The sequence below is a fragment of the Halyomorpha halys genome, unplaced genomic scaffold, assembly GCF_000696795.3.
Source record: "Halyomorpha halys isolate HHAL.00 unplaced genomic scaffold, Hhal_1.1 Scaffold928.1, whole genome shotgun sequence".
NCBI classification, from domain to species: domain Eukaryota; kingdom Metazoa; phylum Arthropoda; class Insecta; order Hemiptera; family Pentatomidae; genus Halyomorpha; species Halyomorpha halys.
Genome location: NW_027116508.1, coordinates 54713 through 70952, shown reverse-complemented (window position 1 = coordinate 70952; position 16240 = coordinate 54713). Strand labels below are relative to the sequence as shown.

The window sequence follows — 16240 nt, the reverse complement described above, 5'->3', positions numbered from 1 at the left end:
TGATTGACGTACTATTTTCTAAATTCGATGATTGATTGCTTGACATTTCTTGACAATTAATTTTTGATGCTTCATAACCTTCCATAACCAGCTTCCACCACTTTATCAAATGTAGCATCAGATAGCTGCAACAGTTTTTAACGGATATTATTATCAACTATCCCTCGAATAAATTGTTTCCTTTAAAAAAGATTCGAAACATTTTTCTTGCATTCACACTCGAATTTGCATGTAGAAGCTAGCAATTGAGCAATGTATTGACAGACTGATTCAGTCTCTTTTTGTCAAGGTTACAAAATCACATTTGGCCTTGGGCATAAATAGTTATTCTAACAACTCAACTAGATAGTCATAAGGTTTAGTAGCCGGATTCTCAGGGGCAGTGAGTGAGCATAATACACTATGAAAGTGGGGACCTATGTGTAGTAAGAGTTCTTTGACCCAAAGATCTTTGTTTTCACTAATACCTCTCAAGTCGAACCAATTTTCTAGTCTCTCGCGGTATTGGTGAAAAGACTCTTTAGATTCATCAAAATATTCGAAATTTGAATCGAAATTGTTATTATTTTGAGATGATTGACTATTCTTTATAACTTGAAGAATTTCAGTGTTCTGTTGTAAGACAGATGCCATAGTTTTCAAAATTGCTTTTAATTCTGAGTCCATGCTGGAATTGATTGAAGAAGAGTTGATGCTTGGAATTCCAATTGACAATGATGATTACAACAGGTTGACTTACGCACAATTGTTTATCCAGTTTTATCCTCGTCGCCACTTGTTGAAAAACTTTGATGTGTAATTAAATAAAAAGTATTGACTTAGAAAAAACACTTCTTATATTATAATTGTTGACATAATTGTGAACTCTCAATAATTTCTTAATCTAATAATAACAATCAAACAAAACACTTAACACACACTGACTATATCGTATCTTAGAAAAACCTCTCGATTGTTACCATTGATAATCGATACAAAATCAATACACTGTTACCATCGATAATCGACACAAAATCACTACAAGATGAGATCTGTCTAGTTTATTTTACTGTTTTGCCTTTTCTCTTATTTTAATGTGGAGTGTGTACTTTTTTGTCAGAAGGGGCTGTTATTCTTGTGGTTAGTGACGGACTGGATAATTTTTCTGGAATCGTCACTATAGTTTTAGATTTTACGGAATTATACTTTGAGTTACTATCATTTTCATTTAACTGTTCATTATTTTCTAAAGAACATTGTTTAGTTATAGCCAAATTGCTAAGTTCCGATGGAGTGTTTAAGGGAGACATATTTTTGTTATCAATGGGGCTTGTTGTTTTGAGCATTTGTCTAAAACTTTCAGTCTCATATTCTGTGGTATTTGTCTGCTTTGCTAGTTCTAGTTCGGTTGATTTTTGGTTAGTAAGTGTTTGATCTATTGGAATACAGGTAGATTGAATATTTTTATTGATCATATTTTCTTCTAACAGCTGAATTCTGCCAACCAATGACTCGATAATGTTAGTTAATTTTTCAATGTGAGTGTGAAGTGTGTTATTATTAGAAGATGTTGCTATGACCTGAGAAGATGTAGTCGTGGGAAAGTTAGGTTGCATATTATTATATTTTCTTAAAGCAATTTTATATGAGACGTGATCGATTACCTTTATCTTATTTGAATTTCTTTTTCTTTTAAAAAAGATTTGCAAGAACGTGACCAAGCCAGTTTGCCAGTGCAATTTATACATTTCATTTCATTCATACATTCACCCTCGTGAAAAGGAAGACCACATTTTCCACAAATATGTTTCTGACAGTCAACAAAAAAATGGTTGAAGGCATAGCATTTGAAACACTGAACTGGATTGGGAATGTAGAGCCTGACTTTTATGTTAATAAAATCAAGTTTGATATTACCTGGAAGGTCGGGACTGGCAAAGGTTAAGACCCACAAGTGCGTTGGAATTTTTGTATTTTCTAACTTCTTGAAGATGCGCTTCACTTCTGTGACACCTTTGTCTAGGAGTTCGTTCTGGACTTCCTCTCCCGAGTAGGTGCTGATTTCTGGACAAAAAAGTAAGCCCTTGGAGTAGTTTAGCGAACGATGCAAGGTTAGCCTAACTATCTTTTTCAGATTCTATCTCCAGTATAAGTTTCCCATTTCTGGAGAAAGAGATTTTGGAGTGTAGTGCGTAGCTTTTTACAAAGTTGCATACCTTGAAAGGACTGAAGTCAGTAAATTTCTTATCGTCTTCTTCGAAATTCAATTCAACGTACTTTCTGGTCCATGGTGATACATTCTGTTTCCTGTGGCCAATGCCGTTGTCAGGAGGTTTTAGTTTGATTGATTCAGCCATTCTTACCCGAAATGATATCGTAGATATTGGCTATGAAACATTAAAGGCGCTCGTGAACCTTCGGGTAACTTCGGCCCGAGAGAACCCGAACTCTTCCGGCTACGCACGAAGCTCCGAGTTCCTTCTGTAGCACGTGGTCACCTTTTAACTCACGATATTCTCCCGTAGTCTTCGTCAAGACACAAAGACTTTCACTATATCTCTTCCTAGGAACAATTAGAACTGATAAACCACAAATGATTCTATTAATAATCACTTTAAGCCTTGTAATAACACAAACGAGAACTAACCTATAACGCGTCCAAGTTTCCTGTGCAGCACGTGGTCATTCGTCAACTCACAATATTCTCCCGTATTTAAAAACACAAATGCTTTACTATAATTCTTCTTAGGATCTGTTGAATCTGACACATCATAAAAGGTTCTGTTAATAATGACTTTGAGACTGGGAATATCAACACACACGAGAGACTAACCTATAACCCGTCTGCCTTACACGGACTCTCTCGTCACACGGCCAAACATATAAACACCATAAACCAGCTGAACCATTTTTTTACCAAAAAAATAAACAGTTTCAGCTTCCGACGAGTTCAAATCTGAGTGTTAATGACAGTTTACTTAAAAGTACACTTAAGTCAAGCCTTACGTTTACTTAAGTCGAACCTTAAGTTTATTTTGCCTAAGTTAATACCTGATCTATTATATAACAAATAACTCAGATTATATCCTTTTCTTATTCCTGAATTATTGAGATTTTTTATATCATTGACTGATCATGTATCTTATATCTCCTTTATATGCCACAAATCATTACCAGAAAATATTTTTTTGAGTTAAAAGTTCAATTTAATAATGATTACATAATTATAATTGCATGGCGATAAAAACAAAATTACTATAACTTTCTGCTTATTAATGTAATTATTTATAATTATATATAATTATCCATATGTTATAGATTATTATAATAATAATACTATTATAATAATTTATAACTATCATATAATTACTTCTGTCTATGAATGGAAATGACCCTAGGTTGGAAAAAAAAGTAGGGTTTCATTTTTTAAACTTTATTTTTATTACTTCAAAATATTTGTACAATCATTTATTTTTTATTCTTTATATGTTCTTGGAATGAAGTCAATCCATATTCCACCTAAAGGCACCAGAAAAATAGTTTTTGGTGAATACTGGAGTGGTGTTATTGTTCTTGAATTTATCCTGAACTGGTACTTCATAATAAGTTTAGCAATGGCTATTTTCATTTCCATTTTCGCAAATCTCAAACCTAGATATCACAAAATAAATATCTTAATTTCATACATACAGTGATTGATTTATATCAACAGAATAATAATCATTTTAACCTTTTTTTTCTAATGTAATGCACATGTATGAGTTTTTTTTTGTTTTTTTTATTCCTTGTAGTATACAATTTTTGATTATTTAGTGTATTTTTATCACAATAATTTTGCTAAATGCGACTTTTGATCAAAATGTATGCTTTTGAATGGTTTTAATTTATTTTAATTGGTTTTAACTTGTTATACAAGTGTATAAAGAACAAAATTTCTTACCTATACATATCCTAGGACCATCACCAAAAGGTAAAAAAGTGCTTTTTGCTAATTTCTGTTTGTTTTCTTCTGCAAATCTTTCTGGTTTAAACTTCTCTGGCTCTGGATAATATTTAGGGTCATGATGAATTGAATATATTGGCATAACTACAACAGATCCTTCAGGTAGTTCTAAATCACTGTTGGGAATCTTGTAAGGCCTTACCGACTGCCGTGATACAGATATGACAGGCGGATATTTTCTTAATGTTTCTGAAACAAATGAATTTTAAGAACTTTCACATAAAAGAACTTTAAGAAGAGTTTGAAAGATAAATTAATAAGGAACTTTTGTAACAATTATACACCAAAACCTAGGGTTGTATGTGGTAGAACTACTTTAATTTTCAGATAATGTTTTTTTTAAGTAACCATGTTTGTCAGTTAACTTAAATTATATCATAAAATGAAAGATTTTAGTTAAAATATAAAAATGGAAGTTCTACCACATTCACAATATTCACCTTGCTTGTTTCAAAACTGACCACCATTTCAGAGACGGATATTTTAACAAAATATTCCAAAATGAAAACAAAGTAAAATTTTCATACCGATTGACTTAACACTGTTTATTATAGGACGGAAAGACAAAACCTCTATTATTATTTCATTTATCTCAAACTCTAAGAACAGACATTGTATACAAAAGGCTAATTTATAAAACTATAAAATTGTAGAACATTAAAATTTTACAAAACAATACGAAAAACTTAAAAATAATTTAATCATTCTAATTTCATCTATCATATACTGAGGTAATTAAAAAAATAAAATAAAAAAATACTAACTAGTCAATGGCTATGAAGTGATTGATCTTGGGGCTATTAAAAAAGCTGATTTTAAATTTTGTTGTCATAAATATTATAGAACTACACACTATTGCTTGGTGAGACCTTGTATTTGTGTAAGAGAGACTGATGTTTGTGAAAAATATAATGCCATTAACATCTATTACCTGGTTAATAATGAACATTCTTGGTGATATCTCTGATTGTCAATAACAGTCGAGGAACTAATAAACACTATTGTATTTTAATATGCCAACTTATAATCATGAAAAATAAAAAATTTGGATGATTCTTAAATTTTCAACGTACAGTTTTTTGTTTGTGCCATAAGCATTGTTGGATTTGAATGCTCTTATTTACTAAACTACTTAGGTATCATAGTCTCCAATGGCTTGTAAAAATATTTTTATTTTGAATTTTTTTATATTTAAAAAATGAGGTAGAACTGTATTTTAGAGGGATCTTAACTGAGTTATTTACTGGCAAATTCTCTTAGACAGATAATTTAAATTTTAAAAAAAAGGTTTAACCTTAATAGCTGTGTTTATAATAATTTAATTGAAATTACAGTAAAGAACTACTTTTACAGTCTTCCTTTTCAGTATTCCATTAATTTTCATTTTTTTTTTTTATTTCCATAAAAACATTAGTGATGGGCTTATAGAAAAAATATGAGATGAAGAAATTTTGTATTAGCGTAGTTTTGATAATTTTATAATTTTTATTTAATGTATATCAAAATTTGAATGCTCTTATTTACTGAACTACTTAGCTACCTGCGGTCTCCTGCGGTTTGTAAAAATTATTTTTAATTTAAAATTGTGTGATTTTTATAATATAGGATGGAATAATATTTTAGATAGATCTTAAATGTATTATTTACTGGTGAATACTGTTATACAGATAATTTAAGTTAGTTATAAAAAAAAAGGTTTAAATTTTATGGCTGAGTTTGAAAAACTTCAATTCAAGTTACAGTGGAGAACTAAGTGGACAATAGCCTAATAAATAAGGCAATATCATTAAAATACACAGAATATTTGAATAAAATGATATTAAAATATCTTATAGCAACACAGTAAATTGCAAAAATGTAAAAAAAAATAAACACTTCATTAATGGCCCAACACAGCATAAAATTTAAAAAATCCAAAAATATGAGAAATAGTTAATCTCACTAAAAAGAGAAAATATTATTATAACACTATACACAAATATTATTATAAAAGACTAATACAAATAATTTAAATGCAAATTATATTTATATATCATAAATCAATTAGAAATATAAATAAAAAATCATCTGTACAGTATTATGTAACAAATAGTATTTTACAAATCATGTATTGTCACTCTATTTAAAAAAGAATTTTATAGAAATTTCATCTTTGTAATAATAAGAGGTAAGAAATATTAAGCATGGAGACAATCTATTAGTTATCAATGTCATCAAGATCACTTTAATTGGAGTGAATGTAACAATAATTTTAAGAATAATTTAAATAGTTTCTCCCTATTTTAAATATGCAATTAGTATTTTTAATATCATTAAACAGCAATAATGATTTTGCTACATAATACTTTACAGATGGTTTTTTAATTATATTTCTAATTGATTTATGATAGCTTTTTCAATATAAACCCCTTCAAAATTAATGTTGATAATAACGGCAATTAATCATTTATATTACATTTTGTTTATCATTTTTTATATTTTATCTTTCATGTTGTTTATGTAATTACCTAATTTATTGTTATTATATTATATTATAATATTAGATTATTGTGGTCATAGTTCTATAAATGTCATTTTAATTTTATCAGACAATCTAGGCACATAATTCATTTTAATATTGATAAATTTTATTCCTATTATTTTTATGTTCTATTTTTTCTAGTATAACAACATTATCTGATTGTCTATTATATGTATTTCTACAAAAATCAGTAATCATCTTTTGATTGGATTTTATTATTTTCTAAAACACTTTCTTTTATTATTGATTGTATTATTACTTATTCCTAAGGATTTCTCTATATTACTATTACTATTTTTATTATTTGTTATGAAGTTATTTTGTATGAAATTTTCAATGAGTATATTTTAATGACATTGCCTTATTTATTAGGCTATTGGTTACATAGTTCTCTACTGTAACTTGAATTAAATTTTTATAAACTCATCTATGAAGGTTAACCTTTTTTTTATAATTAAATAAAATTATGTGTCCAACAGAATTCACCAGTAAGTACAGTAAAAATCTATCTAAAACACAGTTCTATCTTATTTTCTAAAAAGCACACAGTTTTAAATTAAAAATCTTTTATACAAACACCAGGAGACTAATGTAGCTAAGTAGTTCAGTAAATAGGAGGATTCAAATACAAAAACTGAAATAATTTCATTAGTCCAAAAGTGGCTTATCTGAAAAATGTGTTATTACTTAAAATAATATTCTTTTTAGAACCTGCCCCTTCTACAACAGTTAATGGTAAAGTGGTAATTATCACTAATGGGATAATCTGTGTGGCAGTTTCCTTGCCATTCTCGGAACAGTAAGGAAACCGGAGATGTCTTGCTAAATGCAAGTCAGGAGAAACAGAGTGTGAACTGACATATCACATTGTTACTCTTTAAAATTTCCTCTGCATTTGATGTTGTTTAGTGGTAGCTCATGCTCCTCATGTTAGCATTAAGATTCGGATTAGTTCTTATGGATCTGAAGCTTCAATATCCCCACCATTCTGTATAAAGGTTCACTACTTGGTCCAGAACTATAAAAGTTATTGATGAGTTCCTGGAGTGCTGGCTAAGTGCTGTTCTGTAATAGCTGAGCTGGCTTAAATTAACTAGCAGTTAAGAGTGCCGTCCTGGGCCCTTTTCATAATAAAGTACAAACTAATACTATTAGTCTTGTCGATTTATCTTAATTCAATTACACAGCTTGTACAATAGTAACTTGTACTTTAGTATTTTTAAATTCCTGTAATATCATTAGTAGTCATCCCTATCATGAAAAAAATAAGTATTAGTATTATTACCACACTAGTTTCTACACTTGTACAATGAACTAATACTATTAGCTTTCATTATGAAACAGGGCCCTGGTTGGCTGCTTGAGAGGAATAATGGATAGTGTTTTCCTTATTAATATAATCTTTCTTTGGTGTAAGAATTCGATGAAGATATAATCTGACATCTTAATTGGAATACCTGGGAACAAGGTGGCTCATTCCTTGAACAACAAACCTTAGTTGTGTTAAGAAGGGGTTTTGGAGACTTCGGATACCAACCTGAGAGTGACCATATCATTTAAAAGAGTTTTGGGATGTTCTGAGGGATTAACTCCTGAAGTCATCCCCCTCCCCTCACTGGCCAGTGAGCCCTCTTTGTTTTCTCCACCAGCAGCTCCTGGGTCACTATTGTGACATCTGCAAAGAGCAGATTGTTGTCAATGCAAGAAACGGCTTCGAATCTCCTTGGTGTATAGCAATGTGTTTTATGAGGTGTTGCAGGTTGACCTGAAGGAGATAGATATGTTGAAATGCAGGGAAAAAGAGTAGGCTTTGCAGATCTGCTGGGAAATCACCAGGTGAGAATTGATGAAGACTCTAGCTAATGGAAAACGGTTGTATGGGGTATACAACTCAACAGTATGATTGGAGCTGTGAAGCTGACCCAAAAGTGGCTATCTTGGGTATGTAAATGTGCCCAGTCACTTTTTTTTAGCGGTGTGGATCCTCTCCCAATTCTTGACGGAATATGAGAGCTTTCGAGACAAGCGTCATGATCATCGATACACTCATGTGTTTTTTATCTCGACATTCCTCTATTTTTATTTTAATTGAGGATATAACCTAGGTACTTGGACTTACTGAATCGTATGGTTAAGTGCCTTTATAATCAAATTAATTTGATAAATGTATGGGAAAGTACAAAAATAGTTTAAATTTGTTTTATTGTGGTTTAAATATTACCAAACATTTAGCATACCTGTTATTACAGTTTCAACATACTTCATCTCTGCCAATCCTTCCCACGTTATGTCGCCTTTGTGCTTTTTCAAGACATCTACTACTTCTTTATGTACCTTATCTTGTATTTCAGGGTTTGTGGCAAGTTCATAAAGTGTATAACTTAATGTTGTTGCAGTTGTTTCGTATCCAGCCAAAAGGAATACAAAAGCGTTTGATGCAATTGTATTATCATTCATCACAACTGTAAAAAGTACAGGAAGTATTAATGCAAAGACAAAAATAGGAATTGGGTTATTTATATTTTTGATATTGTTTATTATAACTTATTTTTTGAATAATTGTAAGGCTTAACAAATTTAATAAATATAACCTCAAGATAAATAAATCTTCTGTTAGCTGTAAATAGTTGTAATGTTGGAATGTTGCTCACCTCGTGAATATAGAGACGCTATTTTTATGAACTGAAAAATGATGTAAAAAATAAATTATAAAACTTACTGCTATCCTCACTACTCTTGTTAAAAGAGTATTCTATTCTGTTTACTTATTAAAAGATTCAAGTGCGGTCTATTAATGATGCTGTAAGTGGTAGACAAAAAACAATAAGAATTCCAAGATTCTTGTGGCTAACAGAACTGAGTGCCAGACTCTCCAGGAGCGGCTATCCAAAGATTGGTTATCTCCAATATTGGATCTAATAGTTGATATACCAAAGATATCAAATTCGAATTTAAAATGTGATTCGTTACACTTTTATGTAAAAATATAAAGTAAAACACCTCTAAAAACTGTATTAGACGCTGGTGGTTAAAATGGGAATACTTCGGCACCATTTAATTTTTATTACCAAGTATAAGTGCCAAGTTTATGGGGAATCACGAGGATCCTTAAGTACTGATGACACCTTCTATGAAAGACCCCTAATTTTCAACTAAAAAACCATTAATTGATTAATATAAGATATTTATACCATGTTTAATCAAAATATAGTCATTCTAAAGTGCTGATTCTATCATAGAATTATAGCCTCAGTAGAAAGGTCAAGAGTGTCACTTCTTTCCCTGTGAAAAAACTTTTTGCGCTGTTCGATCTTTGGGTAATATTTCGACATGCCCAAACCAACCAGTACTCCTAGACTTGATAAATTCCACCGCATCATCTTTTTGATTCAGTTCCTTGTGGTTCCTTATGTCCGTGTGCCATATTTGCAAATTGGAAAAAAAAATGCTGCCTACGAAATATGCATCAATGCTATGAAATATAAATCAACACTCCATCACCAAATTTGTCCAAGTACTCCTCCGGACTCGAGACGTGGATGCTTTTACAACTAGAAACACTTGGTATCAACATATAGTTATAATGATTAAAATGTTCTTTTCACTCTGATTGGAACCGGAAATATTTTCTTTCATTTTCAAGTGCTCTTGAGCTGTAATCAACTCTGTAGAATTACACGAATGATTTTTACGACAATTTGACCAGACGTTTCTTACGAACCTTACGATTTTAGGGATCCTGATATCCATAGATGATTAGGTCATCCCCTCTGTTGAACATCGCGGTTGATTTTATAGAATTTTGGTACATACGTTTATTATTAGCTTAGAGGTTACCAATCTATTGGTAGAGGTTACCAATCTATTCTGACCATGGTGGGGGCTCAAGTTTTCATTTCGTGGGACCGTTCAGTCACGAGGCAGTTGCTTAGCTGCCTCAGCTAAAAAAGGCCCTGCTTCTGATCTCTGATCCCAGCTCCTGGACTTCATATCCATGACTCTCTTCATTTATTTCTCATTTTTCTAACTTTGTTTCTCTCCTCTTTTCTCTTCAAAACATATTTTGCACCCCTTTAAAATATCCTTGGAACCTTCAGGGCAGTGGACCTAGAACTTTCTTTAGAGAAAACGAACTCGGTTGTAGTTAGAACGCTTTGAACATAAATGGTATCTAATATTATTGTCCATAGGTCTCATCTCTGTGGTACTCTTAATTAATTAAATTGATGTCGCTTTTCCTTCCCCGTCGTTTGAATCTAGATAGTTAGATATAGATAAATATAGATACATTTTGTATTGTCACAACATTACTGACCTTTATGAGGACCTCGCTTTTGTAGCATTATATCCAGTCAGCTAACATGAACATATAGCAATATATACAGTTTAGAACAGACAGTTAAATGGCAACTGATCATATCGTGACGAAATTACTAAGCAGGAAACCTATCTAAGACACATCATTGGCAATAGTGGGATTAAAGTGTTTTTGTAAATTATCACAATATTTAAAAGGCATAGAGTTGTACTTACTTTCTGAAATCGTTCCATCCTTTAACTGCTTCTCTTCCTCCTTTCTTACTTCCATCATGAGTTGAATAAAGTCATTTCTGTGGAAATTGTTTTCTTCTCGGTATTTCACGATACCCATTATAGTGTTTAAAAAAAATAAAGCGAATTTTGCTGGCATACGCTTCCATCGAACCAGCCTGAGCAAGAAGCCGAAATGCATACCCAACATTCGGCGTAGCTTTCTGATTCTTGATGGGGCAAATATCATCAAGCCCAACTTTCGTATTTGAGAATTATGATCATTTATAGCGTTTATGTTTAAGCCGAATGCACAAGATCCAATGACATCCATTGTAAAGCCAGCCATCTCCTCCCTTACCTTAAATATAATTAATTTGTGGTATTAGTTTGTATAATCGTAAGCATTTAAAATAAGGGTTTTATGCCTTTAAAAAAAAAAAAAACGATAAAAATGGTATGAAAGCCATTAAATGGACCAAAGCTTTAGGTAGACTTTTTTTTTATCTTGGCTCCTAGGATCCATAACAATGAACGCTGGGAAACTTGTTCAATATTTTTGGATATAATAATAAAGGTTTAGACAACCCGAAGGTTCAATACCTATACCACCACTTTACATACATCTGTCTAGTGATACCCCTCCAAACCCAAATCTGCTAAATCAGTTAATAAATAATCCTCCCATTTACATTTCGGCTTATCCCTCGGACGTTTATCTGTCGGTTTAGTGTTAATTAATATTTTAGGGATCCATTCACAACCAAATAGCCCATCTTATACGCCGCAATGCTATAACCTGAATTATATTTACCGGGTACAATTTCCTCAATTCAGCGTCGTGTAGCTTTCTAAATTCTTTCGTTAATTTATCCTTATTCGGTCCGAATTTTTTACGTAATACTTTATTTTCAAAACCTAAAGGTATTCTTTATATATATATATAGAATTATAAAATAAAGTTAACATAAATTCGGTGATCCATTTCTGTTTGTCATTCTACTGCAAAATACACCGTTGTGCCGATGTAAAAATTTCGAGGCCTCCAAAGTTTCAACTTATATAAATTTTGGTATGATCGATAGTTTTACAGAGGAATTTTAAAACTATTTACGAACGATTCATTTCCAACATCTTTTTTTTTTTTTCCTACGCCACAGGAAGTGGGCTATTACGCTATTTTCCCTCTCGCAGCCCAATACAATTTGACTCTTCCTCTTAGTTGGTCTGCATCTCGCTCAACATCTTCCAGACCAACACACGCCAAAAGATGGTCCCCGTCCATATCCCCCATGTTGCAAAAAACAATTTAATTGTTATTAATTTAAAAATAAAAATTGCACAATTTACAAGCCTTTTGTCTTGGTATAACCTTTGAGTTGCTACAGTTTGAATATCGCTGGTGTATAATATTAAAGTTATCTTGACTTTTAAATAATCAATGCTATAAAAGCTCATTTACCTTTCAACTTAATTACTGTCAAGTTGACAATTTACCTTTTCCTAATCAATTTATTTATCAAACTAGTGGTAAAGCATAACTTGATATGTCTTAATTGTGCATGCTTTGGTTTTCTTTATTACTGTGATATTAAAAGTTTTCATATATTTTTTAATTTTTAACCATCAATTTATAAGAACACATAATGTAATTTACTTTGTCTTGTTAATTAACAATTATCATTTTTTTTTTTTTGTATTTTTATAATTTGGGTATCCCGTTCCTCTATTCATTAGTTATAGTACAAGAAGGAAACATGATGCAATTTATTTCAACGTCCTTCAAAAATAAAATAATTATTGAGATATTAAATAAATAAATTTATAACCAACCTCAAAAGGCTTTCCAGTAGCTGCTTTTTGACCAATATGTTCAACACAAGCATCTGAACATTCTATGATCTGTTGTATCATTGTCTTAAGTTTGCCAGAACTGAAGACAGGAGTGAGTTTGGTTCTAAGTATTTTCCAATTATTTCCATTTTTGTTGACCAAGTGATTAGCCAATGGGTCCGTTTTGACGTCAACTGTTCCCTCACGATCAGTGAAGTACGTGAAGTCTTTTACCATGATGTGCTCAATGAGTTGTGGATCAGTAATTAGCAATTTAGGTTTCCAGAAGGCCCATATTCCTCCATATTGTTCACCTAAGTAATGTAAATAATGAATTAATAGAATGCATATTATTATATTATTATAGCTCTGATGGTTAGGCCCATCCTTCTGAGATCTGTGGGCGGCGCCGGTTCGAATACAGCCTGGGGAGTTGACTTTTTCATAAAGTGGCGATCCCTCAAAATGAAAAACTTGGCCCTCCACCATAGCTAGAATAGGTTGGTCACAGATAACAAGGCAAACATCACCCTCTCTGTGGCCTGCCTTAAAAAAAAAAATCATGGTCTAAAAAATCTTCCTTCATAAAATGTTACTATCGTGTATCGCGGTAAATAATATGTAAAATGAGAAAAAAAAGTGATCTCAAGAAAGTCTTAAAGGACGGATTTTTTTTTTTTAATATAACGCATCCCTCTGTGATGGTGCGAAGCATACCAGAATTAGGTGCGCAGGGAAAAAATCAAACAGAAATAAAATATATGTTTTGGAAGTAGAAATCTCCAGCCTGTTAAATAAATTATCGTTAGTGTAAAAATAGAAATAAAATACACAATGGATAAGTATTAATCAACTCACCTTTGAAATAATTATATTGCTCTTGTTGTACTTTGCAGCCAGGAGCAAAACTTAAGGCTGTTGAGAAAGCATTCCCGAAGAGCGGAACTGGACGAATGTATTTGACATTTCTGGAAGCCCAGAAACCATGATTTTTGGTAAGGATGTAGTACAGAGCAGTTGTGATAACAATTAACCAAATAAATGGTTCATTCTTAAGCAGTTCTAGAACAAAGAACATCTTTGGGCAGAGGTCGTACTGTGCGTCTACCACTAAAACATTTTGGCCCCTTTATGGCAGTTATAACTTAGGTATATTTACTAACAGCCTATCTTATCAAATGAGATTACAATGTAACTTTTAGAAAATTCAGGAATGTAAATAACTCACACTGCAAGATTATATTTTCTTTTTAAATGGCATAATCATTTTCTCATTTATTACAAGATGTCTGGTTTCTTTTAGCGGATAAATAACCAGTATAAAAAAGTCATTTATTTTGATTTCTCGGAATATTGTGTGTAAAATTGAAATTATTGTGTAATATCTGACGTTTTACTGTTTGAATGACTTCTGGAATTTAAAATATTGTTTTTTCCAGAACGAAATTACAACAGTTTAAACTTTGAGCGGTAATATTCGATTACCTCTCTAATCCACTACCTTTATTTATAATAATTTTCACTGACCATAAAAACTAAACTTAGGATTTCTCGAATTTAGGGTGAAAATAAAGAATGTAAATTTTTCATGTCAAGAATACATATTCAACAAAAGCGTGTACATATAATTGCGATCGAAAGAGATTAGGATTGTTTCCCGGTTTGTACTGCTTTACATATTTCAACTTTAATAATTTATCAAATTCTTGAATATTTTGTATTTATTCATTGCTTACTATTGTCGACTATGATGAATATTTATTTATTTCAAATAAAGCTATATATTGTTTAAAGGAAGATTATTTTGGATTTAAAATTTTCAATACTATTTGACACCAATAATTTTTATTCAATAACGAGTAATCAACATCTTGAGAATCTATTTAGGGAAATATCATGCAAACGGATACTCTTGCGGAGATATTTTTTACGAACTACTTTATTGTGTATACCTCTTTAGATACACAATTAAAGCTTCAAATTGAGCCCTAATTGACATGTATCCGTCAAATATTTCCTGAGACATCGAACTTTTCTCAAAATCGTGTTAAAATATTTATGAGCTGAACTGTAGCAATGAAAATACCCATGAATTATGGTATTTTACCAAATATTGTAATAATGCGTTACTAATTGACTTGTTACGAAAAAAATATTGGTGTTTGAAAAATTATATTTCGGAACATATTGAACTTAAAGAATTCTATTTTAGCTCGATTAAATACAACATATAGTGTTTTATAACCAATTATAATAACAAATAACCATTATGTCTCAGTCTGTTTATTTTCCTATTATTGCATTCCTACGTTTCGACCCTTCCATCCATTTTCAAGGATAACTATTAACTAACAATTTTACACTCTTAATATTACAAATTACTTCCAAAAATATTCTGTATTATGAATTATCTTATCTCATTTTAAATATCACAGCTGCAATTTTGTCAAAAATTTTCAAGCTATTTTGCCTTTGTCAGATTATATTTTGTTTTATCGACCTATAAGCCATAATTAAATTAGTGAAAGCACTATGCACGTTCAATTAACTTCTATCATATTATGTTAAATTACCTATTTCTTATCTAATTAATTCAATTTTTCGAACATTATTACATTTACACTCTCTAATGTAACCTTTTGACTCTATTTATCAACAATACCTTTTTTAAACTTACAGCAAATATTGGCCTATTCTCATATACTTCTAATTTTATTTTAGTTTACTCATGGATTTATTTTAGTTTTAAAAAACGCATACAATCTAACCATATATAATTATTTTGATCATGAATTAATTCTGCTTAAAATTTCAGCATGAAGCTGGGTTAAATTTTGTGTGTCTGATTTAATATTAATCGTATAATTGATATTACGTATAAATTTATCATGTATATGATATAAAATTATCAATTATATAATTGATGTAGATAACTTCTAGCTTTTTTCTTTCGAAGTTGTTATTTTTCTTTTGTGAAACTAGAAGCTCTTTAAATAAAAAATAAAGTGTTTTATAACATTATTTAAAATTTCCGTGAGGGGAGCAGTTTTCATGATATTTGTTAAAATTAATTCACAAAATGTTGTTCCTCGTTACTTAGAAAACTGTATTTCGGAAGAGATTGAGCTCTATTATGGCTCAAATAAAAAAGTATACGTAACACTTTATTTCGTGCAGTAGGTAGTTTTCAAGATATCGAGAGTTTGATAAAATATAGGAGAATATTTTAGTTTCTAAAATAGACTTAAGTTGTTAGGTACGAGTATTTTAAATAGTTCCATGCCTACTTTTCAAGACAATTTATCGTTCCTCGTGTTAAGTTCTTACTTTCTCCTATCTCCAATGAGTAAGGTGATGTTTTTATACGTACTTAC

The 16240-nt window shown here is 30.9% G+C and overlaps 2 protein-coding genes across 2 annotated transcripts; both read right to left on the bottom strand.

Moving 5' to 3' along the window:
* Positions 1-1645: 1645 nt before the first annotated feature.
* Positions 1646-2336, bottom strand: LOC136797246 (uncharacterized). The gene is made up of 2 exons (XM_067053266.1): positions 2196-2336; positions 1646-2116 (listed from the first exon to the last, which is right to left on the bottom strand). Exons 1-2 carry the CDS (start codon positions 2334-2336, stop codon positions 1646-1648), a joined length of 612 nt encoding a protein of 203 aa, XP_066909367.1.
* A 1066-nt stretch (positions 2337-3402) lies between these two features.
* On the bottom strand, positions 3403-13996 carry LOC136797248 (probable cytochrome P450 6a14). The gene is made up of 6 exons (XM_067053270.1): positions 13725-13996; positions 12867-13180; positions 11037-11394; positions 8741-8965; positions 3920-4171; positions 3403-3630 (listed from the first exon to the last, which is right to left on the bottom strand). Exons 1-6 carry the CDS (start codon positions 13942-13944, stop codon positions 3455-3457), a joined length of 1545 nt encoding a protein of 514 aa, XP_066909371.1. The 5' UTR covers positions 13945-13996; the 3' UTR covers positions 3403-3454.
* Between the last annotated feature and the right edge of the window lie 2244 nt (positions 13997-16240).

Excerpts from the sequence above, each read along its gene's own strand:
- LOC136797246 (XM_067053266.1), bottom strand. The coding sequence starts at position 2,336 with ATGGCTGAATCAATCAAACTAAAACCTCCTGACAACGGCATTGGCCAC. Across the intron at positions 2,117-2,195 it reads CTGACTTCAGTCCTTTCAAG|AATCTGAAAAAGATAGTTAG; the intron begins GTATGCAACTTT and ends TACTGGAGATAG.
- LOC136797248 (XM_067053270.1), bottom strand. The coding sequence starts at position 13,944 with ATGTTCTTTGTTCTAGAACTGCTTAAGAATGAACCATTTATTTGGTTA. Across the intron at positions 8,966-11,036 it reads GGATGGAACGATTTCAGAAA|TTGTGATGAATGATAATACA; the intron begins GTAAGTACAACT and ends TACTTTTTACAG. Across the intron at positions 4,172-8,740 it reads TGTTGAAACTGTAATAACAG|AAACATTAAGAAAATATCCG; the intron begins GTATGCTAAATG and ends CATTTGTTTCAG.